This window comes from Oncorhynchus mykiss, chromosome 18 (assembly GCF_057628025.1).
Source record: "Oncorhynchus mykiss isolate SJ-2025 chromosome 18, ASM5762802v1, whole genome shotgun sequence".
Classification (NCBI taxonomy): domain Eukaryota; kingdom Metazoa; phylum Chordata; class Actinopteri; order Salmoniformes; family Salmonidae; genus Oncorhynchus; species Oncorhynchus mykiss.
The window spans coordinates 56623008-56647964 of NC_143039.1; the positions used below are offsets into that span (position 1 = coordinate 56623008).

The 24957-nt window shown below is 44.0% G+C and overlaps 2 protein-coding genes, 1 long non-coding RNA gene and 4 other non-coding genes across 13 annotated transcripts; 5 read left to right on the top strand and 2 right to left on the bottom strand.

Moving 5' to 3' along the window:
- Nucleotides 1-253: 253 nt before the first annotated feature.
- On the bottom strand, nucleotides 254-7600 carry LOC110496408 (ras-related protein Rab-39B). The gene is made up of 2 exons (XM_021572290.3): nucleotides 5613-7600; nucleotides 254-4517 (listed from the first exon to the last, which is right to left on the bottom strand). Exons 1-2 carry the CDS (start codon nucleotides 5825-5827, stop codon nucleotides 4082-4084), a joined length of 651 nt encoding a protein of 216 aa, XP_021427965.1. The 5' UTR covers nucleotides 5828-7600; the 3' UTR covers nucleotides 254-4081.
- On the top strand, nucleotides 6705-10109 carry LOC110496411 (uncharacterized). Of its 4 annotated transcripts, none has more exons than XR_002469550.3 (9): nucleotides 6705-7197; nucleotides 7837-7901; nucleotides 8168-8227; nucleotides 8450-8516; nucleotides 8710-8757; nucleotides 8985-9043; nucleotides 9329-9404; nucleotides 9603-9660; nucleotides 9853-10109. It is a non-coding gene; the product is annotated as an uncharacterized LOC110496411 (long non-coding RNA). The 4 variants fall into 4 exon arrangements; XR_002469553.3 differs by having other exon boundaries at nucleotides 7130-7197; nucleotides 9329-9408; XR_002469551.3 differs by lacking the exon at nucleotides 7837-7901 and having other exon boundaries at nucleotides 7132-7197.
- LOC118941233 (small nucleolar RNA SNORA16B/SNORA16A family) lies at nucleotides 7943-8078 on the top strand. The gene has a single exon (XR_005037562.1). It is a non-coding gene; the product is annotated as a small nucleolar RNA SNORA16B/SNORA16A family (small nucleolar RNA).
- LOC118941232 (small nucleolar RNA SNORD103/SNORD85) lies at nucleotides 8273-8352 on the top strand. Its single transcript, XR_005037561.1, has one exon. It is a non-coding gene; the product is annotated as a small nucleolar RNA SNORD103/SNORD85 (small nucleolar RNA).
- On the top strand, nucleotides 8545-8623 carry LOC118941231 (small nucleolar RNA SNORD103/SNORD85). The gene has a single exon (XR_005037560.1). It is a non-coding gene; the product is annotated as a small nucleolar RNA SNORD103/SNORD85 (small nucleolar RNA).
- Nucleotides 9563-19571, bottom strand: LOC110496409 (CTP synthase 1). 4 transcript variants are annotated; one of them, XM_090208839.1, is made up of 17 exons: nucleotides 19448-19571; nucleotides 17878-18050; nucleotides 17047-17217; nucleotides 16407-16507; nucleotides 16041-16241; nucleotides 15829-15909; nucleotides 15458-15609; nucleotides 14755-14887; nucleotides 13489-13577; nucleotides 13108-13202; nucleotides 12852-12958; nucleotides 12665-12761; nucleotides 11112-11167; nucleotides 10936-11032; nucleotides 10697-10823; nucleotides 10488-10570; nucleotides 9563-10389 (listed from the first exon to the last, which is right to left on the bottom strand). In XM_090208839.1, exons 1-17 carry the CDS (start codon nucleotides 19495-19497, stop codon nucleotides 10373-10375), a joined length of 1830 nt encoding a protein of 609 aa, XP_090064965.1. In that variant the 5' UTR covers nucleotides 19498-19571; the 3' UTR covers nucleotides 9563-10372. The 4 variants fall into 4 exon arrangements, with proteins under 4 accessions (XP_090064965.1, XP_021427968.1, XP_021427966.1 ...); XM_021572293.3 differs by having other exon boundaries at nucleotides 10697-10841; XM_021572291.3 differs by lacking the exon at nucleotides 19448-19571 and adding an exon at nucleotides 19054-19301 and having other exon boundaries at nucleotides 10697-10841.
- LOC118941244 (small nucleolar RNA SNORD99) lies at nucleotides 9714-9787 on the top strand. The gene has a single exon (XR_005037573.1). It is a non-coding gene; the product is annotated as a small nucleolar RNA SNORD99 (small nucleolar RNA).
- Nucleotides 19572-24957: the final 5386 nt, after the last annotated feature.

The window sequence follows — 24957 nt, forward strand, 5'->3', positions numbered from 1 at the left end:
ACTTCAGAAAAAATGTGAGACGGTTGGGACCCAGCTCTAGGGGTCAATCATTCCGGAATGGGAAACTTTGATTGGGGTCCACAAAAAAACGGATCTCATCAATTGATTTAATTGTGCTATTATTGGTCCGCTAGACCAATCTAGACTCGGTACCAGGCCAAAATCCATGCTCAGTAGGCTTACAAAATAGCTTTACTCACTTTCATAAAATAATTAATTTTAAAAAGATATGATCATATAAATGAATCAAGTCTTTCTTTAATTTAACATAACATTTATTTTATCTTTCACCACCTATCAAATAATCACACATTTTGACAGCTTACAAAACCATATGATACAGCTCAGCTAAACTAAACGTACATTAGAAATTGCACAGAGAGATTTGCACTGTCATTTTAATGAATTTGCACCTTTAGCTTGTGTGTATCTGCATTTCCTCACTCCAGATGTTTCATTGAGAACCACGGTTGTTTCTACCATAAGTCTATATATGGTTTCTAAAGGTGAGCTTGGACAGCAGTGGAGGGTGCAAGTGAAAGCAATATCAGTGAACAGCTTCATTTCCACAAGTGATATTAATCTGTTATTGTTGATATTGATTAGTTAAACCAATTAACACTTGTGATTTTCAACAGAGGCTAATGAAAATTAAAACACACCATCACTGTTATTACCATACACAGTTTTATGTTTATTAGTTGAAGTTTAGTATTTTATTTGCACTGTGATTTAGCTAAGTGGGTCAGGTATGCAGTTCTGTTGTTACCAAAAGAGGACGCCACAACCCTGGCATGGAGCTGGTCAATCATAATATGGCACCATGGACATAATGTTGTTTATTGACTGAATAACCCTTTAACAGTAGAGTACCTTGCCCAGGACATTTAGAATAGAAAATAAATAACATTTATTCCATCAAGCTGTGAACTGTGATCAGACTTAGTCAGAGGCAAAATAGAGGTATCAACTGCACTGCTGTGATGCTTTGTCTAGTTCTAAGCTTGCCAAAAAACAGAATTTGCAAGAAAAATGCATTAGTGATTTGTCATATGTTGTTGTACTATCATGGACCTAAATAGATTGTTTTGTCAATTGATATTCGAGTTACAGTATTATGATATAACTATCATCACAATGAAAATTGCCACTTATTACTTATAATCAACAATTTCTAAAATATAAATTATTAAAATCTAAAATCTAAACTTTTCTAGTTCGACTGGCAATGTGTCAAGATCCAAGAACCAAGCTCAATCTCTTCTTTCAAGTCCTTGAGCCTGATTAGGCTGTTGAATATAGCTGGTGCTCCATCTCAGTGACATGGGCCTTTCTCCAGATACACCTTTTTCATAGACCGTCATCGGCATCATCATCACCACAGCTTGCTATTTCCTGTTTTCTTCATATCTCATGTAACAATACAATAAGAATCCTTATCAAATTCAGTGATCAGCTGTGAGCAGCTGTATTACAGCACATATTATCATTATTATAAGCATTAAAAATACAGCTGTACAAAAAAAACTGTTATAAATTACACACAAAGCTGAAAAATGAAAGAGGTACGTACTATAAGGAACATGATTTGACTTTAACTTCCTTTGTGGATTAGAATGGAAACATTTGCTGCTTTTCAAAAGGAGTTGAATTGCGATGACCAAACAGACAGCAGCCTACATGATCATACCTCTGAAACCATGTCTGAAAAATATAATTCTCCATTTCTATACATTCCCAGGCAAGACTGTTTTAGTTCATTTAAAGGGTATGTCTCTTCTCCCTAGGCCTCGGTATTGCCTTCTCTTTGTAGATGTGTCCTTCCTTACCGTAACAAGAACATGGATCAATACAGAGTGTCATAGATATTAGTTAGCCAACTGATTTAACTTTGAAAGAAATGAGACATGGGTTATGACCTGTGATAACAGAGGTTTAATCAAAGTCTGTGAATGTTCACTGGAGCTGAAAAACTGACCACGGCATAACTATAAACCTGGTTAAACCCATGAGTGTGGGAACAACTAAACTATGTTTGCATCAGACTTTGTAAAGAAAGAGGCAAAACATAAGGACTGTATGTAGACAAACATTGTTTGCTGAGGCTTTGTAAGTTGTTTGCCAGAATGTATGTAAAGGCTTACAAAAGTTAGTTAGTTAGACATTCCTTTCAACAAGTCAAGTCGCATGGCCATGATACAGCCCGGATGCTCCTGGACCTTGCCCAATGACCACTGAAACACAAAACCAACATAGAACACAATATCCTATAAAGTCACTGTTGCTGAATGCACAATGTCTCTCCTGTCATCTACAGTGTGTGAAGTGTCTGGTGAGGTGTGGTGCTGGTGAGAGGTGGACAAGGTGAGCTGAGGGGAAGGAAGGAGGGAGGTAGGAGGAACCAGGCAAAGTGAGCTGTTATCTAGGCCCTGAGCCATGGCTGTACACTCCTATGGTAATACCAGAATCTACAGCCAAGTCTCAGCGCAACTGTTATCTGCACTGGGGTTTGCTGTATAGAGGTAGTAGCCAAAGGAAACTAGAGTTATCTTCCTGTGCCTCTCTGCAAGCAGAAAGGGACTATAAACAGAGCAGTGCAAAATTCTGTCTGTCTTGATATCGGAACCATTCTGATGGAGCATGGAAGCCATTAGGGCCAAAATGTCATGTTCTCAACCAGATAATGTAATAATGCCAATAAATTGTTATTATGGCTACAAAAGCCCCATGTGAGCAGTCTTAAAGTCAGCCAATACCTCTCTCCAATTAAAGGAAAATGGCTTGGTGTGGTTTTCCCCCTTGAAGACCCACCTTGGAAGGTTTGTTTTGTTTTTAATATGCCATATAGTATTCAAATACAAAGAGTGACTACCAAATTGTTTGTGGCTTCAGCAATGTACTACAAATGGTAGATATGTTTTAAAAAATTTTGAAAACATTACTCGTCTGCTCTGAAGTAGGAAGTCCACAACATGATGCAACATGAAAATGATTTGGCTTACATAGATTAGTAGTCTACAGGACCATATTGATTAGCAGGGGATGGGGGGTCGTGGTGACACATATAGAGTACAGTTTATTCTCACTGCCTATTATCAGTGACCTTTTAACACCAGAGCTAACCATACCGAACATGATGTACAGTCTCAGGGGACTGCATACAGAGCAACGACATATGCACACACACACACACACACGCAGAGCCAAACAGGAGCCAACCAACAACAACGTAATGGGAGTGATGCCAGACCGCAATAATGCATTGTCCGCAAGTCCTGACCTCGCTTGCTTGAGACTCCAGTAACTCCAGTAAGCAAAGGGCATCCAGGAATGAATAGGGTATGTACTGGAATAACTCAAGGCCTGATCGCTCTCATACAGGTGTCTCTGGCTGCAGCCCAATTCTGATCTTTTGCCCACTTATTGGCAAAAGGCCTTTTCTCATTGGCCAAATGAACAATAATTGGGCAAAATATCAGAATTGTCTGCCTGTGAAAATGCAGCCTCTGTGTCTGTTAATTTTTGTACGTTTAGCATGTACATGTATGATGCTTTTCCACTGCAAGGATTTACACTAGTGTTTGGCCTAAAGACTCAGACTTTTGTGTTTGTAGAGAAGCTTTTGTCACATCAAGATGTATACTACAGGATGGGTATTGTGCACTCCTATCAGAAAACAGCCCCATCCTGACCTCTGTAGGAACTGATACAGAGGGGACTGGCATCCTATCTACACTAAGCATAAGATAACACGTGGACGCGTGATGATGATGTCATAGGACAAGGGCCTCACTTTAGACTGTGGCTTAATTTCGATGGGAAACTGACTAAACTGTGAGACGATGGGAGATACTTGTGGAGATAAGAGAGGGGGAACAACAGTGGAGACATGAGTCGTGTTTATTAGGGCACATATTGGAACACGTTTTCTAAAACGTTTCGCAATGGAAAATAAAAATGTGCGTTTCTTATTGGACAATTCCAAGTAGTCCCTCTCTTTTTCAGTCCGTTTTCTTCCATTTGGTGCCTAATGAACATGACCATGGATGAGGTCAGGGGTCAGAGATCGAGGCTCAGTCTCTCAGCAGTTGCAGCTCTTCTCCCTTGGCTCCACCTCAATGTCCTCTTCGCCCGGGTACAGGACCCCGGTGGTGAGGCCGCTCTTCACCCCATCCCATCCGTCCCTCGTGGTGATCTCCCCCATCTTCATCAGCTCATAGATGTCCCTGCTGAGCAGCTGGAAGGCCCGGTCCACGTTGCTGTTGCACTTAGCCGATGTCTCCACATAGCGGATCCCCATCTCCGCCGCCAGCTGCTCAGCCTCGTCCCGCGTCACCTTCCGGTCCTTGTTTAGGTCGCTTTTGTGGCCAATCAGAATGTAGACCATGTGGTGAGGCAGAATATGCTCGCTCACTTCCTTGTGCCACTCCCTCACGTGGTCGAAGGTCTTGCGATTGGTCAGGTCGAACACGAGGAGCCCGCCCACTGAGTTACGGTAGTAGGAAGTAGTAATGGACCTGGAAGTTGGAGTAGGAGATGTTACAATTCAGCTCTGACCCATAGTGAAACGTGCATTTAAACAATGCTGACTTGAATCTCAGTGTAACTCTGAACCAAACTACACTCATAGCATGACAATAGCCATATAGGAGTTGGCAAAACAGCATAACAAGATCCACGACTCCTTGCAGGTCCAGGGAAAAACATAACTTGTGGCTTACAAAGGAACGATAACTAACAGTACAGACCTGTAGAGACAGTTCATTCATGCCACTGAGAATCTATTTTAGGTGTGTACTGTGACCCTCCTAGGGGAAAACAGTCTTTCTTCCATAATGTTCTGTCAGAGACATGCAGGTTTGGCTTCAAGAGGAAAGGGAGATCTGAGAGCAGTCTGCAAACACAGTTATAATGATCTTAGAGGAATTGTATCTGAGACTACAGGCATCAGTGGGGAATGAATTATGTTGTTTACATGTTCTTTACATGTTATTTTCAACTCCTGGATGGCTACTGTACATGTCCGGGCATTGCAGACTAGGCTACAATGAGGCACATTACAACATGTATGTAATAGAGAGAGACAGACATGCCTGCGGATTTACAGGCCATCTCAGCAGCAACAAACGACACTTACAGAATAACTGGATTTGAGTGTACTCCATCCAAAGACAAAACCTTCTTATCATTGTATTATAAAGGGATATTTAATTAGTGTATTACACAAAACAATATCAAGGCGAGGTTGTTGCCCATCATCAGTGAATGAATGTAACTGATGATGCGCCACAATTTGGTGACTGTTTTTATAATGGAGATTGGAGTAAAGGGCCTCCGTTATTACAGTCATAGGGTAAAACATGACTGACGATGACTGACCTCGTTTCTCTGTGGGTTACTAGAGAGACAATAAAAACAAATATTTTTCTCCACTGTTATTCACCAGAAATTGTAAACCAATCACAATAGATATCGTGGGGGCTGGTGCGTGTTACTTATTTGTTACAAATCGGTTAATTTATACTGATGGAAATAATTAATTACATGATCTTGTCAACATATTATTGATAACAGATATAGGCCTAGGATAACATTTATTGTCTACATCTCACCTGAATCGTTCCTGTCCAGCCGTGTCCCACAGTTGAAGCTTGATTTTAATCCCTTGCTCAATGTCTAGCGAACGGGCATAAAAATCCACACCGACCGTTGGATCCGCTACATCGCTGTAAATTCCATCTGTAAACCGTTTCAGCAAAGACGATTTCCCTACCGTCGAGTCTCCGAGCAAAATTATCCTGAACTGATATTGCCACAAAATATCCATGACATGGCTAGAGAGAGACCCACAATGGTGGTGGTTCCGAAACAAAGCTGCGCAGCACGTTGTGTTTACAAAGCCAGTGACTGCTGCTGCCTACTACTGCCTTCTGGTCAGACAAGGATGGGAGCGCCAGCGAGCAAAGAGCGATAGTGCTGCAGTCATGTGATAGGCTACCTACCCAGGTCCATGCACGGGCTTTATTATAGGGCCTATTGCTTCAGAACATCACCATAAAAAGAATACAGCGTCACATTTATGTTATGACAACTCTACAGCCTTATTGTACTTTATTCTAGCCTATGGGCCAAGGCCACGAAGCGTAATTTCGATAATGAAAATATGAATCGTACGTGAGGCCTATACAGTGTGAAAATATAGTTAGATAGCAGATGATAAGGCAAGATGTTATCTGACTCTCAAATTGGTGTGAAATTCCATGGAGCCTATGCCTGGTCCGTCTATAAATTGCTTATTGACTTGAGATGGCCATGACGGCGTACCATGAGCTGTAGGCGAAACTATTTCCTGCGCTGTACACGAATTGTGATATGCATTGCATGATATTCTTGTATTTGTTGTGTTATGTCTGTTCGAAAGGCAATTAAATCCTGGCGTTTCAATGAAACTGTGGTCGCAGCAGTCATGGAACTGTCCCTGGTGCTGAAATGTTGAGACGGGTTTTTGGCGTCAGTCAGTGCGTGCGTTTGTTGGGTTGTTGACTTTGATCAGTTTAAATCTAGTTTTCACTTAGGCTTGCCTAACAGCATTGATTAAAGTAACCACTTTTAACACTATTGGCCAACTAAAAATATACACCTCGATTGCATAGATGTCCTTCAGACCTACACATCTATTTTCAAATCCGGAAGTGTAATTTCCCATTGTCGCCAACTCGTGTAGGCATAGGACGTCTGGAATAAATACTAGTGTGTGGGTTTGATCAATCTCAGATGCCTTAATCCAAAAATCACAAAGTGCAGCAATCCATTGATTTGTCTTGGTCAGAACTACATTGACCAGGCGTAATAAATTAGCAATAGCTTCAAGTGAAAATGTTTTTGTTTGCCTCTCTTCAAACAGGTATTTCTGTTTGGATTTTCATTTTTTTAATCATGTGTATTTTCGTTGTATTATTTGTTCATGTTTTATTGTTAATCTTATGAGTAGCCAATGCATGCATTAGCTATCTAATTTATGCCACATTCTAGCATTAGTAGCTATGTTGATAGCGGTCTATGATTTATGGCGAACGTCATATACCGTCATACATCTCGTCCATGTGACACATGTGGACCAATCGCCAGGTTGTCCCACACTATATAAAGCAATAGAGGGTGCATTTTCTCTCTCTTCAGTTCAAGCTAAATGCAAAGGTGAGTCGCCAGCAAAAGAGTTATCGCATGACATCACCTTTTATATTCAAGTGAAAGCTATTTCACTTATTTGCCAATATCAGATGTTTTGGGAAAAGCATGTACTTTAATGTTAAAATGGGTTTTCTGTCGATTTGCTATCGGTTCCTAGGACGGGTAGACTAACTTCCGTCGGGATCTGCACCTTCCTGTGCTCTCGTTGGCTATATAGCTAGCTAAGTTAGCAACTAAAGTAGTTTCTGTGGCCCTTGTGGGCAAACTTATGTTAATCGTGAAGTTGCATGTACCATTTCGAAAATGCTTACCTACGCTAGTTCGATGCTCATTGTTAGCCAGCTATGTTGGCCTGTGATTTCCACGTGGCGGCTGCTGCTCGCGGCACTTATTGAAGCCGAGTCAGTACACTCTTCCGGCTGACTCGATCAACAAAGGAGTTATGGTTTTACCGAAAAGAACAGTGGGATAGAACTTACTCTTTTTTTTAGTGAGCCAGCAACTATGGCTAATCATGTCAAACATTGAGTAGATGGTTATGCTAACAATTGTCACATTTTGTGCAGTGAGTGTAGGCCCACACAGCTGACGTTAGTTGGTTAAGGTTAGCCCTACTGAGTATACCTCATTGATCTCTGCTTCTAGGTGGACAAACGGCATACGATAAACCCTGCTCAGCCCAATATGGCTGCATTGCTACTGCAGAATAGGTGAGCAGTGTCAAATAACTCTGTACAACCCATTCGAAAACCCAGGCACCTATCGAAGCCGTTCCTGCATTCTTGTAGCAGACATGGTCAACAGGATGCCAAAAACAATACTTTCACCGACGGTCGCTGTCCAGTTCGAAAGTAACTGACGCAGCAACATTAAGGGGAAGGACATTCCATGCACCATTGTACCTAGAAAATGTTGATGTATTGGTCATATGATGGATGAAGCTTTCTAATTGGATTGCTTCCCTATGCCGTTTAAGCTCAATGGTATCTTCTGAGCAGACCTCAAGACGGTGGAATAACAAATGGATATGCAGAAGGTACGTTTATGCAGGATGATTTTGAGAAGTTTGACCATCCTTCATTCTGGCTGTGATGAGACACTTGCCCTCACTTAGAGGAGTGCCTCGATGCTGAGAACTTCTTAGTACTCGTCTGAGCCCAAATATATCATTGATTTAAACTGAATGTAAATTGTGTGGTTTTGACTATACAACAAAGTATCTCTATACCTGATCCTAATCTTCTAATGCTCTCTACAGGATTAGGATCAATCTGAAGACCCTATAAAATGGGATTCGAATGAACCAGTGGACGTTTTAATTCGAGGTAAAACTGATTTTAAAAAAAAATCTGTTTTGGCTGTGATGACAAACTTGCCCTCACTTAGAGGAGTACCTCGTTGATGAGGTTTTATAGTACTCGTCTGAGCCAAAATATTGTAATGAGAGGGAATTGTGTGGTTTACCATGTATTAAAAAAACACATGTAGCCGTCTCACCTGACTAAATTTTCTCTATAGGCTTATAACCTCGGATGGCTTGAGAATTAACCACGGAACATTCTGAAGGTAATTCAAAATGTCTGCCTTTCATTCTGGCTGTGACACACTTGCCCTCATTGCCATGGCAATATAACCTACCTGGTTAAATTAAGGTGAAATGATAAATGAGGACATTCCAGTATTCAACTTCTGAGCCTGTTTATTGAAAGTAGTAATGAATTAAACATCCATGCTTTGGAATGGAAATGAACCTAGATTGATCAGCCCACTAAGGTCACTTTGTTTCTCATCAGGTCTCGTACCAACTGAAATGGTAGCGGTGATGATCCAATCACCTTGGGATTGAACAGCGGTAAGGATTTTTTAAAACAAAGTGTTATCTGGTCGCATGCTATCCTAAGGACCCGGGCTCTGTCTGTAGCCTCTGGTTCTCCAAGTTCATGCCAGAGAAATGGGGAGTCTTTGACTGTCCTAGCCTCTCTGTGCCTGAGGTAGTCACTCTACTGTCCTACAGATATTTAGCTGCATCTTTGAACCATAGTAATGTTGCTTTGATAGTTCCACCAATGTAAATCCTGCTGTTGGAGCTTAATTTGTGCGCGGCTGAATTTCTAATGTCGACTTGCTATTTCTGCAGGTATGGAGGTACAAGTGTGCCTTAACACTTAAGATGTAATGGCCCAATCCAGGTCCCTTGATGGGAATGTCAATCTGTAGGTATATCCTGAACTGTCATTTTGGGGGGGATAAATCACTCACTTATCTTAGAGGGCCTGGTATGTTCTGATCAATGCTGATACCTTTTATGTGACTGCTGGATGAAACATGCGGATATCGGACTTAAGATCAAAGTAAATCCTTGGACATAATGTGTGTATATATCAAGATGCTAAACTTTATTTCATTTGCAGGTCTTATGACTGACCAATTACACTTCAACGTTGATATACCCGTAATATGGGTTTTAAGGTACTTCTGTTTTGCCTCGTGCTAATCAGTCATCTGTGCAGGGTCTGGTGTGTTCTGATCAATGATTGATACCTTTTTAAAATGTGACTGATGGATGAAACATGCGGATATGGGACTGAGATCAGAACAGCACCTTCAAAGTGTATATGATACAAATTGTCTCCAGCCACTAAAACATTACTTTATTCTCAGGTCTTGTGAAAAAATGATTGAGGCCTGTCATACATCCTAATGGTCTTATCCTGCCAGCATAACATCGACGTGGGAATTCTACTAACGGCCTGTATGCGGCTCAAATCCATCCAATGAGTGAAGCTAAAATAAGACAATATTATTTGTGCCCTGGTGCTATAAGCTCATCACGTCCCATGAGCCAGGTTGAGTGGTAAAATATTTCCTCTCCACTTGTAAAGCCTGTTTACTGCAATAAAGATGACTTAACCCTGCAATGTACAGACATTTCTTGTCAAATATTGGGGGGGGGGTTCCTTGACATTCAGTGTTTCAATGAAATGAGACGCTCCCCATCCATTGGTTTCATCTCAAGGGAGTTATCCTGGGTAAAGAAACTGTCAGTTTCATTTGACGGCCTGTTGTCGGGAGCATATAGACATGCCAAATAACCCATTCAGGTCAGGAAAAACATCTTATGAGCTAATTTTAGCACTTGTCTTCATCCTCCGTTTAGAAAGGGATTTCCTTTTTCAACACTTCATTGTTCCTTTCCCTCTGCAAGAAATAAAGTGTGGGAAGATGAATAGTAGGGTAGCCAAATATGCTCCATTTCAATTCCAGGCTTTAAAAAAGTCAATGAAATTGTTGCTTACCAGTCACACAATCCTGTGAGGTGGAGGACTCAACTATTTCTGAGTCTGGGGTGCTGCTGCCGCTCTGATCACTGTATGTGTCCCTACAGAGATGGTATTCAAACGGCATATTGTTACTATACAATGGAAGTTCCACAACACTTCATTTAGCCAGTTCTCGTAACATTCAACACGGGTTTAGGAATCATACTGAGTGAATTTTCGATTACCGTGGAGACAGACAGCAGCCCTTCTGTAGGTAGCTCTGTAGTTTCCCGGCTGATGCCAGCAGGAGGCCAAAGTAGGGAGGCGATGGTTTGATGGGGCGAGAGGTGAACTCGGGATGATACTGCACTCCTACGAAATACGGATGATCTAGAATTAAAAGCAGAGGGGTGTAGTAGGTATAAAAGGTACCATACCAGAAAACATTTTGTCCACTTATACACATGATCCCGGACACTCTTACCGTCTAACTCAATGACTTCCATTCGCTCGCCTTCTACGTCTTGACCCACGAAGTGAAAGCCTTTCCCCTCAAAGTGATCCTTCAGCTCTGGGTTCACCTGAGAACGGAAACAAGGTAAGCACACTGAAAAACTAGTAACATGTAGAGAAAGTATATAGAGAGAAAGTGACGTGAACCTCAAAGCGATGTCGGTGTCTCTCATCCACGTACTCAGCATCTCCGTAAAGTCTTCCTGCAATGACATTTTTCCACATCGTTACCTTAGACTTACTGTGAAATGGATGGAAGTTTTTTCCCCTAATCAATCTACAAATCTGTTCCCTATAATGAAGCAAAAAAGGGTTTGAAGCTTTTGCAAATTCATTTAAAATAAACATATTTACATAAGTATTCAGACCCTTTACACCATACTTAGTTGAATCACATCCGGCAGCATCAAGTCTTCTTGGGTATGACGCTACACGCTTGGCACGGCTATATTTGGGGAGTTTCTCCCATTCTTCTCTGCAGATCCTCAAGCCCTGTCAGGTTGGATCGGGTTTGAGTCCGTGCTCTGGCTGGGTCACAGACATTCAGAGACTTGTCCCGAAGCCATTCCTGCATCGTCTTGGCTTTGTGCTTAAGGTCGTTGTCCTGTTGGAAGGTGAACCTTCACCCCCAGTCTGAGGTCCTGAGCAGGTTTTCGTCAAGGATCTCTCTATACTTAATGCTGTTCATCGTTCCCTCGATCCTGACTAGTCTTCCAGTCCCTGCCGCTGAAAAACATCCCCACAGCATGATGCTTCAACGTAGGTATTGTGCCTGGTTTCCTCCATACGTAAAGCTTGGCATTCAGGCCAAAGAGTTCAAATGGTTTCATCAGACCAGATAATCTTTTGTCAGTTTCTTTAGGGGCCCTTTGGCAAACTCCAAGCGGGCTGTAATGGACCATTTACTGAAGAGTGGCTTCTGTCTGGCCACAACCATGAAGGCCTGATTGATGGAGTGCTGCAGAGATGGGAGAACATTCCAGAAGGACAACCATCTCCACAGAAGAACTTTGAATCTCTGCCAGTGACCATTGGGTTCTTGGTCACCTCCCTGACCAAGGCCCTTCTCCCCAGATTGCTCAGCTTGGCCAGGAGGCCAACTCTAGAGTTGTGGTGGTTCCAAACTTCTTCCATTTAAGATTGATGGATGCCACTGTGTTGTTAGGGACCTTTCAATGCTGCACAAATGTTTTGGTACACTTTCTACAAGTCCCCAGATCTGTTCCTCGGAGCTCTATGGACAATTCCTTCGACCTCATGGCTTTGTTTTTGCTGACATGCACTGTCAACTGTGTGACCTTATAAAGACAGGTGTGAGCCTTTCCAAATAATTTCCAATCAATTTAATTCACCACGGGTGGACTCCAATCAAGTTGTAGAAACATCAAGGAAGATGAATGGAAACAGGATGCACCTGAGCTCAATTTCTAGTCTCATAGCAAAGGGTCTGAATATTTGTAAATAAGGTATCTTTTTATTATTATTATAAATGTGCAAAAATATCCTAAAAACTAGTTTTCACTTTATCAATGTGAAGTAGTGTATGTAGATTGATGAGGAAAATGTTTTATTTAATCAATTTTAAAATAAGTCTAACATAACAAAATGTTGAAAAAGTCAAGGGGTCTGAATACTTTCCGAATGCACTGTATAGTGTGTGATTACAACAGTGACTTTACTCTCAAAGTTTGGTCTCTTACTTAGTATACTGTTGGTGGTCTTGAAAATGGTCCGTCTCTTTCCCAGCCTCATGGTCCCACCCATCTGCCCAGGATTGTGTTCTGGCATGTCAATCACCTAGAAAGAACCAGTAAGGAAACAGATTTATTTTTGTTGGCCTTCACGACCAGTAAAAGGGAGGCGAGATCTTATGAAGGTGGAACCTACAACAGGATGCTTTGATTCGGGATGAAACTCTGTAGAGTTGGCATCTTCCCATTCTAGCACATTCCTGGCAAACTCACACACAGCCAGCTGCATCCCTAGACACACACCTGCAAACCCATAGAAGTCAGGTTAACGCTGCACATACATGAAGGAATGTGAATGGAAAGCTTTAATTCCATCCTTAGGTGTAATTTTGTCCTTGATGTAAAGACTGCATCCTCATGGCTACCTGCCACCAATACAGACAATTCTGTACCTAGGAAGGGTTTCTTCTGTTTGCGTGCCCAGTTGATGGCGTGGATCTTCCCCTCTGTCCCTCTGACTCCAAACCCTCCAGGTACCAGGATGCCACTGTGGAGGGAGGGAAACACCATTATCATGAACATAGTCACAATATTGACCCTGTTCTCTACCAGTCCAACTGACCCCCCCGTGATGCCATATCTCAGTGTTTCTCCCCGTGTGTCCCCCAGCCACTTCTACTTAATTGATGTATTTAAGTTCAGGCATACCCTATTCAACTGGATGAATCAGCTGTGCTGGTACTGGACTACCGTACATAAAATAAGTGAACAATACCATAAAAGATGCCACATCCCACCGCTAGACCTTCTACCCCGGACCCTACCATACTTACTCAGCACTGCAGAGTTTTTGCCACGCCTCATGGTACTTCACAGGCTCCTCCTTCAGTGTGTTTGGCTCCAGGTCTGCTGAGTCAATATACTGAGAAAAAAAAATAGATGAGGGGAGGGGGAGACATGAGAATGGGTTGCTATTGACCTGATCGGACATAGCTTATCCAATACATAACACAAAAATGTCAAACGATTTTACGGAGTTAAAGTTCATAGAAGGAAATCAGTCAATTTAAACCAAATTCATTCGGCCATAATCTATGAATTTCACATAACTGGGTAGGGGCACAGCCATAGGTAGGCATAGGGTCACCCACTGGGGAGCCAGGCCAAACCAATCAGAATGAGTTTTTCCCCCACAAAAAGCTTTAAAGACAAAACACTCCTCAGCAGCCCCCCGGTGAAGAAGCCGGATATGGAGGTCCTGGACTGGCGTGGTTACATGTGGTCTGCAGTTGAAGCCGGTTGGATGTACTGCCAAATTCTCTAAAACAACGTTGGAGGCGGCTTATGGTAGAGAAATGACCCTTAAATTCTCTGGCAACCGCTCTGTTGGACATTCCAGCTGTCAGCATGCCAATTGCACGCTCCCTCAATTTGACATCTGTGACATTGGGTTGTGACAAAACTGCACATTTTTGAGTGGCCTTTTAATTGTCCCCAGCACACGGTACACCTGTGTAATGATCATGATATTTAATCAGATTCTTGATATGCCACACCTGTCAAGGTGGATCGATTATCTATGCAAAGGATATAGGCTCACTAACAGAAATGTAAACAAATTTGAGCAAAATAAGCTTTTTGTGCATATGAAACATTCCTGGGATCTTTTATTTCAGCTCTTGAAAAACGGGACCAACGCTTTAAATGTTGCGTTTATATTTTTGTTCAGTATCGTTGACATGACTGCACAAACAAGTAAGACTTAAACATGAAATCACACATTATAGCAGCAATCTTCTTCAAAATAAAACCTATTCCTGAGGACATCCAAGCCAGAGGAACAGTATAATTTAGCCTTGCTGTGAAATAAACTAAATAGAAAAAGATGCACTGTCATGCACAGGTTAAGATGCTTGTGGATGTTGGGCTGGTTTCCCAGATACCGATTAAGCGTAATCCTGGACTAGAATGCGCTTTCTTCATTGAAAGTATTTCTTAGTCCAGGTCTAGTCTTATTATATGTCCAGGAAACCAGCCAGTAGTGCCTTTCCAAATGTGTAGTTTGTACATGTGTTTTAGCCTGGCTGTGTGCGTTTTACCTTGATATCCAGTTTGTGGCAGATGGCTAAGGCCGAGTGTTCTAGCGCTTTGATGACTGACGCGTAGGAGTCTGTGAACTTGGTGTATTTCCCCACCAGGGCTATAGAACACTGCTCTAGGAGCCTGTCTGACCTGGGATTCAAAAACACCACAGGCAAAGTTATATGCCGTGTTCAAAACTGAGACCTCTGAAATCTCCAACTTCGGTGTTTTCAAGACAACTGGGAACTCGGAAACTATGACATCTTTCTAGAGCTCCCGACTTGAAGATAACCGCTGTCATGATTTGACCCCCTTTTTCAGAGTTCCCAGTTGGCTTAAAGCACCAATCATCTGAATACAGGTCACTCCATAGTGCTGCAATACAACAGGTGAACAGGCAGAGCAATCAAACAGCATCATTACATACCTCTGTAGTTCTTTATCCAGAGGTCAAACTCAAACTCGGTGGGTCTAAATATGGGCTGTTCAATTCTGGTCCTGGAGGGTCGACACACTTGTTTTTTGTTTCTACCTGGTAGTTAATTGCACTCACCTGGTGTCCCAGGTCTGAATCGGTCCCTTATTAGGACCGACAATTAACAGCCCAGGGCCCGGTTTTCCAAAAGCATCTTAATCACAGGAAACTGAGCCCTGGTCTAAATAATCAAGCACTACCAGTCCCAGAGACTGCCTGCCCGCACGCCTGTCAGACACACCCACCTGTCAGACATCTCCTTCCACTTAGTGAGCATCTTCCTGGGGCGGGTCTCTATAGGAAGGTCTAATCTCTGACAGAAGTAGCCCACCACCCCCTGGTTCTCCAGTAGCAGAGGCACTCTGTAGATGGACGACACGTCTGCCACGCAGATCACCTGGGAGAGGAGGGGAGAACTAACAGTCACAACTAGAGGCTTCAGTGGTTCTTTATTCATCTTTCCTTGATTCCTCACATCAGCCAAGGGGAGATTTATTGGACCTTCTCTAATACAGTTGAGAAGGAGGTGACAAGGTAGGATGTGAGGAATCACTGGGAAGATTTATTGAGCCAGTGTCATTTCATCCTAGTGTGTGACTGTACGATCAGGTCTTACCTGTTCAGGTTCTACATGACAGAACATGGAGATCTTCTCTTTAACAGAGTTCTCCAGGGAAGTGGAGCAGCGACACATGATCTGGAGGGAATTGACAACAAACACAATTAGCTAACAGACAATCCTTGCACTAAATGTACAAATGGACAGAATGGACAGTGGTTATGACGGCTTGCTAGGATTAGAAAAAACTTGGGTTCATTTAAACTCACCAGATCAGGAGACAGGCCGAGTCCTCTGAGCTCTCTGACACTGTTCTGAGTGGGTTTGGTCTTCTGCTCTCCTGTGGCACTAGGCTGTGGGACCAGGCTGACGTGGATGTTACAGAAGTTCTCCCTCTTCACCTTGAACTGGAACTGCCTGAAGGCTTCGATGAAAGGCATGCTCTCGATGTCTCCCACAGTGCCTCCTAGCTGCACACATGAAACAGACATACCGGGAAACACAATTATACAGGAATACAACTAGTAACTACCCAGCCTGAAATGGCTCCGCAAGTACATATGTCACACTATTATCAAACCAATAAAGGTTCTCTGGAAGTCATTGATCTACCAGTGTTAACCATAATCTTTTACCTCGATGACACAGATCTGAGGCTCCACACCGTCATCGTCAACAGGTACTCTGGCCTGACGCATCACCCACTCCTGGATCGCATCAGTGATGTGGGGCACCACTGCAAGGATACACCAAACAGGGACAGTTAGTCTAGAGATGCAGAGAAAGTGACGAGAACTTGATAGCTCATATCCTTCCTTTTTGTCATTGGTTCTTCATAGGATATTGGACTGAGGTCAGAACTGCCATGTCACACAAGCTAAATCAAATGCATAAATGCAAATGCATAAATCAAAATCAACTATTCAACAAGGGTCTGAACTCCTGTATACCCAGTCTCTCTCCCAGCATGACTATCTTTCTGTCTCTTCTTCCTGTTGATGACAGATTGGTAGCTCTTCCTTTAACCCCTGTATATACAGGGCAGTGGTTAGAGTATTGGACTAGTAACCGGAAGGTTGCAAGTTCAAGCCCCCGTGCTGACAAGGTACAAATCTGTCGTTCTGCCCCTGACGGCCACTGTTCCTAGGCCGTCATTGAAAATAAGAATTTGTTCTTAACTGACTTGCCTAGTTAAATAAAGGAAAAAAAATATATATATATACACAGTTTCTACAAGCCAGCCCTTGTCCCGCACTGTTTTATAGTTAATCTTACCCTGTACGGTCTTTCCCAGGTAGTCTCCTTTCCTCTCCTTGTTGATGACAGACTGGTAGATTTTGCCAGTGGTCAGGTTGTTGTCTTTGGTCAGTCTGATGTCCAGGAACCTCTCGTAGTTCCCCAGGTCCAGATCCACCTCACCCCCATCGTCCAGCACAAACACCTCACCTGGAGGGAGAGCAGAAGAACAGCGTTAAAACACCTCACCTGGAAGAAGTCGAGTGGTATGGTTAAAACCCTAGCCAACACGCAAACATGTCACATAGACACAGAGCGAGGGACAGGATTCTGTATATTTGAATAGGTGTCTCCATCTGTATCGATGTTGATCTAGACCAGGGGTATTAAACTCTTACCCTATGAGGTCCAGAGCCTGCTGGTTCTCTGTTTGACCTGATAATTAATTACACACACCCGGAGCCCCATGTCAAAATCAGTCCCTGATTAGAGGGGAGGGGAACTGACTTCAAGGTCCAGAGTTGAGTTTGAGGGATCAAGACTATTGATGTTGAGTTACCCTTCTGTGTACACAGGACACCAACACACATTCCTAGTAACATTTATTGTATGGCAACAACATTTTCTGATTCTGACAACTGTGCTTGAGCAAAGAAAGTAATTCCATAACAAACAGAGAATAGTACTTAGGACGCCTCATCATGGCATATAACTGCATTGACATTGTCATTTCAACCTATAATAGTTAGTTAGCATTTTCTTCTGTTTCATGACCCTGGACTCACCATTGTGAACCACGTTACACAGCATACACACAAGACAGATCTTAAAATCACTATTTCTATAATACAGAACATTTCCTGAACTCACCATGCTCGTACGGAGAGAAGGTCCCTGCATCTATGTTGATGTAGGGGTCAATCTTGATGGCGGTGACACGCAGACCACATGACTTGAGGATGGTTCCCACACTGGAGGCTATGATGCCCTTCCCGATGCCTGAGATGACACCACCAGTGACCAGGATGTACTTCATTGTGGCACTGGGTAGGAGACAAAAATACAGATTATAGTAATGTAGTTAATTGATTCTAGTAGCTACTTGAGGCGGCAGGTAGCCTAGAAGCTGGAGAGGTGCAACAAAAACTGGATAATTTCTGGTTCGAATCCCAAGTCCGACTGGGATGATTCTAGGTATCCTACACCTAGATGCCATCAACTGCTGTTGTGACCTTAAGCAATAAAGCCCTGTCTTTTTCATGTGGTGTTGCTCAACCAAGCAGGTCTACCCCTCTGAAATGGTGGAAAAATTGCACAATAGTTTTTTGTAATCAACAGTCCTTCCCCTCAGGATGGGAGGGGTCTTGCTGATTCCTATCGTTCAATAGTACTGTACATGCAAAGACCGTACAGTGGTAGCTGCGTGGTGACTAACGTTACATTGATCAGAGAAATAAAGGACAAAGAGGGCGCGCGCATCAACGTTACTTTTTTTCTAAAATCGGAAATCTAGCTACTCTCAGCCGTTACAACCACCAAGTAAATGCAACAATGTACAACAACTGAGCTCGTTGATAAACATTGCAGTTAGCCAGGTGCAAAGGTTGTAACAAGTTACCTAACAGTAAAGGTCTTGCAACATATAAAGTAACGTTATCTACAGAACAGTTAGCTTTACTAGCTAGTTAGCTTGATATCCTATTCCATTATCAATAACTTTGAGCCACACTAGCCGGATAGCTAGCTAAACTGAATCCTAACCTAGGACAATGCATTGATGTACCACGCGCCCAAACCTGTCATAATACAGTACAGGGGATGTAGAACACGCGGACTCCACGGGAAACAGGCCCGAGGATTCCGTCATAGATAGAACAACGAGCTCTACAAATATTTGACTCCATAAAGTTGATTTTTTATTATGAATAATCTTTTTTTTTATAATAAAAAAATATTTGACTCCATCGCGTCAATTGAGCTAACCGCAGGCTAGGCTACCTCAGGGCTGCGGTGAAGTTCACAAAGGAAGCATATTTTTCAACTCACCAAAAACGAAATAGTGTAAGGCGGTCAAATGGTAAATATTTGGACTTGATTGATTTTAAATTGTCGATATATATACACATTTAAATTTTTCCTTCAAATCTTGAATAATACTTTTAAAAAAGGTGACTTAATTAGAATTGACTATCCATCCACTCCAAGTTCCAACACGTGTTCACTGGCCAAATCTTGTATCAGAGCAGTACAGAAAACGACGCGCGACGAGGACGCCAAGGTTGCGTAGGATCTGCGCATTCACCACGCTGGAAATGTAACTATTGTATTTTTTTAAGGGTAGCTATATCAATATGCCAATCGTTATTGCAATTTTTTGTCTACATTTTCATACTAATTGCATTATTGTGAGTAAAATAGTCAAACGATGTCCGATACAAACCAGCATACGACAATAATTTTTGTGCTGCTCCCATGTTGCTTTGTTGTCATGTGTTACTGCCTTGTTATGTTGGTGTCTGTCTTAGGTCTCTCTTTATGTAGTGTTGTGTTGTCTCTTGTCATGATGTGTGTTTTGTACTATATTTATGTTATTTATTTAATTTTATCATAGCCCCCAAAATCCCACAGGGGGTATTTTGCCTTTTGGTAGGCCGTCATTGTAAACAAGAATATGTTCTTTAACTGACTAGTTAAATAAACAAACAAAAAATACTCCGAACAGTCCACGTGATGGTGGGGGTAAGTGTTTACAGCTGATAATTAGTGGGACAACCGGCAGGTGACAGTATTGCTCCATCTAAAATTCTTGTTGGCTGCTTTGACGGGCTGTACATGGCAGAAAAATGCAATGAATAAACTAGAAACAATAAACGTTGTCTTTAATGCATAGACATATTTTGAAAAGTATATAATATATTCTGAAATGGAGGGAGTACAATAGTGGTGCAATGCCTCTTCGCTCTACCCCTGGTACCTAAGGCCTTTATAATTATGTTTACATGCAAACACACAAGATCACATCCACTTTCAAACTCTGTTCTACCTGGGGGCAGGTTGACATATTTTTTTATTTTTTTTTACCACGTTTTTATTTGTTTTGTTATTTTTTATCCATTATCCATTTCAAATGATATGTTTATAAAACATGTACTAGTAAGCTGCCACTCAAAAGAAGAAGAATAAAAAAAATACAGAGTTTAAGTAATAATACTTTCAGTATAAACAGGAAAAGAAAACAAAAAGAAATGGGCCTCAACCCCCAACCTCCCGTTTCCCCCACGGAAACCTTCCCACCTCCCTAGCAACTACGGTTGCTCATCAGGCAACCCCCACCCTCCCTCAGACCAGAGAAAACCGTCCCCATATTAACCCTTTCTCATGGGCCTGAAAGCAAAGAAAGTAAAAAAGATTCAAATATAGTATATATACTGAGTGTATAAAATAATAGAAACACATGCTCTTTCCATGACATAGACTGACCAGGTGAATCCATGATCCCTTACATGCTTGTGTTGGGCTTTATGAATGGCTCATTTGTAAGTGTTGGGCTTTTGCTGAGATAATTCTTTAACTAGGCAAGTCAGTTAAGAACAAATTCTTATTTACAATGACAGCCAACACTGGGCCAATTGTGCACCACCCTATGGGACTCCCAATCACAGCTGGATGTGACAGAGCCTGGATTTTAACCAGAGACTGTAGTGATGCCTCTTCCACTGAGATGTAGTGCCTTAGACCACTGTGCTATTGTCATGTACTGTCATGTTGTGTCTTGTCTCTGTCCTTTCCCTTCACCCTGTCTCCCTCTGCTGGTCGTTGTTAGGTTACCTTTTCTCCCCCGCTTTCCCCCAGCTGTTCCTTGTCTCCTCTAACTACCCATTCACCCCGTTTCCCACCTGTTCCCTTTTTCCCTCTGATTAGGTCCCTATATCTCTCTCTGTTTCTGTTCCTGTCCTTGTCGGATTCTTGTTTGTTGTGTTTCATGCCTGAGCCAGACTATCGTCATGTTTGCTGTAACCTTGTCCTGTCCTGTCGGAATCTGCCGGTCTATCTGAGCCTACCTATGTTTGGTTATTAAAGAAGCTCTGTTTAAGTTAGTTCGCTTTTGGGTCCTCATTCACTCATCATAACAGAAGAATCCGACCAAGAATGGACCCAGCGACTTCGGATCCTCTCCACTCAGCCGTCGGGATCCAGGGAGCGATGCTAGGCAGACACGAGCAGGAAGTGTCTGCTGCTCGACATGCCGTTGAGACCCTGGCCACCCAAGTCTCCAACCTCACAGAACAGGTTCACCATCTCCGCCTCGATCCACCGGCCACTTCCAGGGCTTTCGAATCTCCGGAGCCCAGAATCAATAACCCGCCGTGTTACTCTGGGGAGCCCACTGAATGTCGCTCGTTCCTCACCCAGTGTGATATTGTGTTTTCTCTCCAGCCCAACACTTACTCCAGGAGCACTGCTCGTGTCGCCTACGTCATATCTCTCCTTATTGGACGGGCTCGTGAGTGGGGCACGGCAATCTGGGAGGCAAGGGCTGAGTGTACTAACCAGTATCAAGACTTTAAGGAGGAGATGATACGGGTTTTTGATCGATCTGTTTTTGGGGAGGAGGCTTCCAGGGCCCTGTCTTCCCTATGTCAAGGCAATCGATCCATAACAGACTACTCTATTGAGTTTCGCACTCTTGCTGTCTCCAGTGGCTGGAACGAGCCGGCCTTGCTCGCTCGTCTTCTGGAGGGTTTCCGCGCAGAGGTAAAGGATGAGATTCTCTCCCGGGAGGTTCCTTCCAGCGTGGATTCCTTGATTGAACTCGCTATTCGCATTGAGCGACGGGTTGATCTTCGTCACCGAGCTCGTGGAAAGGAGCTCGCGCTCTCCGTCGCCTCCCTCTCCGCATCACTACCATCTTCCTCTGCCGGCTCGGGTGCTGAGCCCATGCAGCTGGGAGGTATCCGCATCTCGACTAAGGAGAGGGAACGGAGAATCACCAACCGCCTCTGTCTCTATTGCGGTTCCGCTGGTCATTTTGTCACTTCATGTCCAGTAAAAGGCCAGAGCTCGTCAGTAAGCGGAGGGCTACTGGTGAGCGCTACTACTCCTGTCTCTCCTTCAAGATCCTGCACTACCTTGTCGGTCCATCTACGCTGGACCGGTTCGTCAGCTTCCTGCAGTGCCTTAATAGACTCTGGGGCGGAGGGCTGTTTTATGGACGAGACCTGGGCTCGGGAACATGACATTCCTCTCAGACAGTTAAAGGAGCCCACGGCCTTGTTCGCCCTGGATGGTAGTCCTCTCCCCAGGATTCAGCGTGAGACGCTACCTTTAACCCTCACTGTTTCTGGTAATCATAGTGAAACCATTTATTTTTTAATTTTTCGTTCACCTTTTACACCTGTTGTTTTGGGCCATCCCTGGCTAGTTTGTCATAATCCTTCCATTAATTGGTCTAGTAATTCTATCCTCTCCTGGAACGTCTCTTGTCATGTGAAATGTTTAATGTCTGCTATCCCTCCTGTTTCCTCTGTCTCTTCTTCACAGGAGGAGCCTGGTGATTTGACAGGGGTGCCGGAGGAATATCACGATCTGCGCACGGTGTTCAGTCGGTCCAGGGCCACCTCTCTTCCTCCACACCGGTCGTATGATTGTAGTATTGATCTCCTTCCGGGAACCACCCCCCCCCGGGGTAGACTATACTCTCTGTCGGCTCCCGAACGTAAGGCTCTCGAAGATTATTTGTCTGTAGCTCTTGACGCCGGTACCATAGTCCCCTCCTCCTCTCCCGCCGGAGCGGGGTTTTTTTTTGTCAAGAAGAAGGACGGGTCTCTGCGCCCCTGCATAGATTATCGAGGGCTGAATGACATAACAGTGAAGAATCGTTATCCGCTTCCTCTTATGTCTTCAGCCTTCGAGATCCTGCAGGGAGCCAGGTTTTTCACTAAGTTGGACCTTCGTAACGCTTACCATCTCGTGCGCATCAGGGAGGGGGACGAGTGGAAGACGGCGTTTAACACTCCGTTAGGGCACTTTGAATACCGGGTTCTTCCTTTCGGCCTCGCTAACGCTCCAGCTGTCTTTCAGGCATTAGTCAATGATGTCCTGAGAGACATGCTGAACATCTTTGTTTTCGTTTACCTTGACGATATCCTGATTTTTTTCACCGTCACTCCAGATTCATGTTCAGCACGTTCGACGTGTCCTCCAGCGCCTTTTAGAGAATTGTCTTTTTGTGAAGGCTGAGAAGTGCACTTTTCATGCCTCCTCCGTCACATTTCTCGGTTCTGTTATTTCCGCTGAAGGCATTAAGATGGATCCCACTAAGGTCCAAGCTGTCATTGATTGGCCCGTCCCTAAGTCACGCGTCGAGCTGCAGCGCTTTCTCGGCTTCGAACTTCTATCGTCGTTTCATCCGTAATTTCGGTCAGGTGGCAGCTCCTCTCACAGCCCTTACTTCTGTCAAGACGTGCTTTAAGTGGTCCGTTTCCGCCCAGGGAGCTTTTGATCTCCTCAAGAATCGTTTTACATCCGCTCCTATCCTTGTTACACCTGACGTCTCTAGACAGTTCGTTGTCGAGGTTGACGCGTCAGAGGTGGGCGTGGGAGCCATCCTTTCTCAGCGCTCCCTCTCTGACGACAAGGTCCACCCATGCGCGTATTTTTCTCATCGCCTGTCGCCGTCGGAACGTAACTATGATGTGGGTAACCGCGAACTGCTCGCCATCCGGTTAGCCCTAGGCGAATGGCGACAGTGGTTGGAGGGGGCGACCGTTCCTTTTGTCGTTTGGACTGACCATAGGAACCTTGAGTACATCCGTTCTGCCAAACGACTTAATGCGCGTCAGGCGCGTTGGGCGCTGTTTTTCGCTCGTTTCGAGTTCGTGATTTCTTATCGTCCGGGCTCTAAGAACACCAAGCCTGATGCTTTGTCTCGTCTCTTCAGTTCTTCAGTAGCCTCCACTGACCCCGAGGGGATTCTCCCTGAGGGGCGTGTTGTCGGGTTGACTGTCTGGGGAATTGAGAGGCAGGTAAAACAAGCGCTCACTCACACTCCGTCGCCGCGCGCTTGTCCTAGGAACCTTCTTTTCGTTCCCGTTCCTACTCGTCTGGCCGTTCTTCAGTGGGCTCACTCTGCCAAGTTAGCCGGCCACCCTGGCGTTCGGGGTACGCTTGCTTCCATTCGCCAGCGTTTTTGGTGGCCCACCCGGGAGCATGACACGCGTCGTTTCGTGGCTGCTTGTTCGGTCTGCGCGCAGACTAAGTCCGGTAACTCTCCTCCTGCCGGCCGTCTCAGGCCGCTTCCTATTCCCTCTCGACCGTGGTCTCACATCGCCTTAGATTTTGTCACCGGACTGCCTTCGTCAGCGGGGAAGACTGTTATTCTTACGGTTGTCGATAGGTTCTCTAAGGCGGCTCATTTCATTCCCCTTGCTAAGCTTCCTTCTGCTAAAGAGACGGCACAAATCATCATCGAGAATGTTTTCAGAATTCATGGCCTTCCGTCAGACGTCGTTTCGGACAGAGGTCCGCAATTCACGTCTCAATTTTGGAGGGAGTTTTGCCGTTTGATTGGGGCTTCCGTCAGTCTCTCTTCCGGCTTTCACCCCCAGTCTAACGGTCAAGCAGAACGGGCCAATCAGACTATTGGTCGCATCTTACGCAGTCTTTCTTTTCGTAACCCTGCGTCTTGGTCAGAACAGCTCCCCTGGGCAGAATACGCCCACAACTCGCTTCCTTCGTCTGCGACCGGGCTATCTCCTTTTCAGAGTAGCCTCGGGTACCAGCCTCCGCTGTTCTCATCTCAGTTCGCCGAGTCCAGCGTCCCCTCCGCTCAGGCTTTTGTCCAACGTTGCGAGCGCACCTGGAAGAGGGTCAGGTCTGCACTTTGCCGTTATAGGACGCAGACTGTGAGGGCTGCTAATAAGCGTAGAACTAAGAGTCCTAGATATTGTC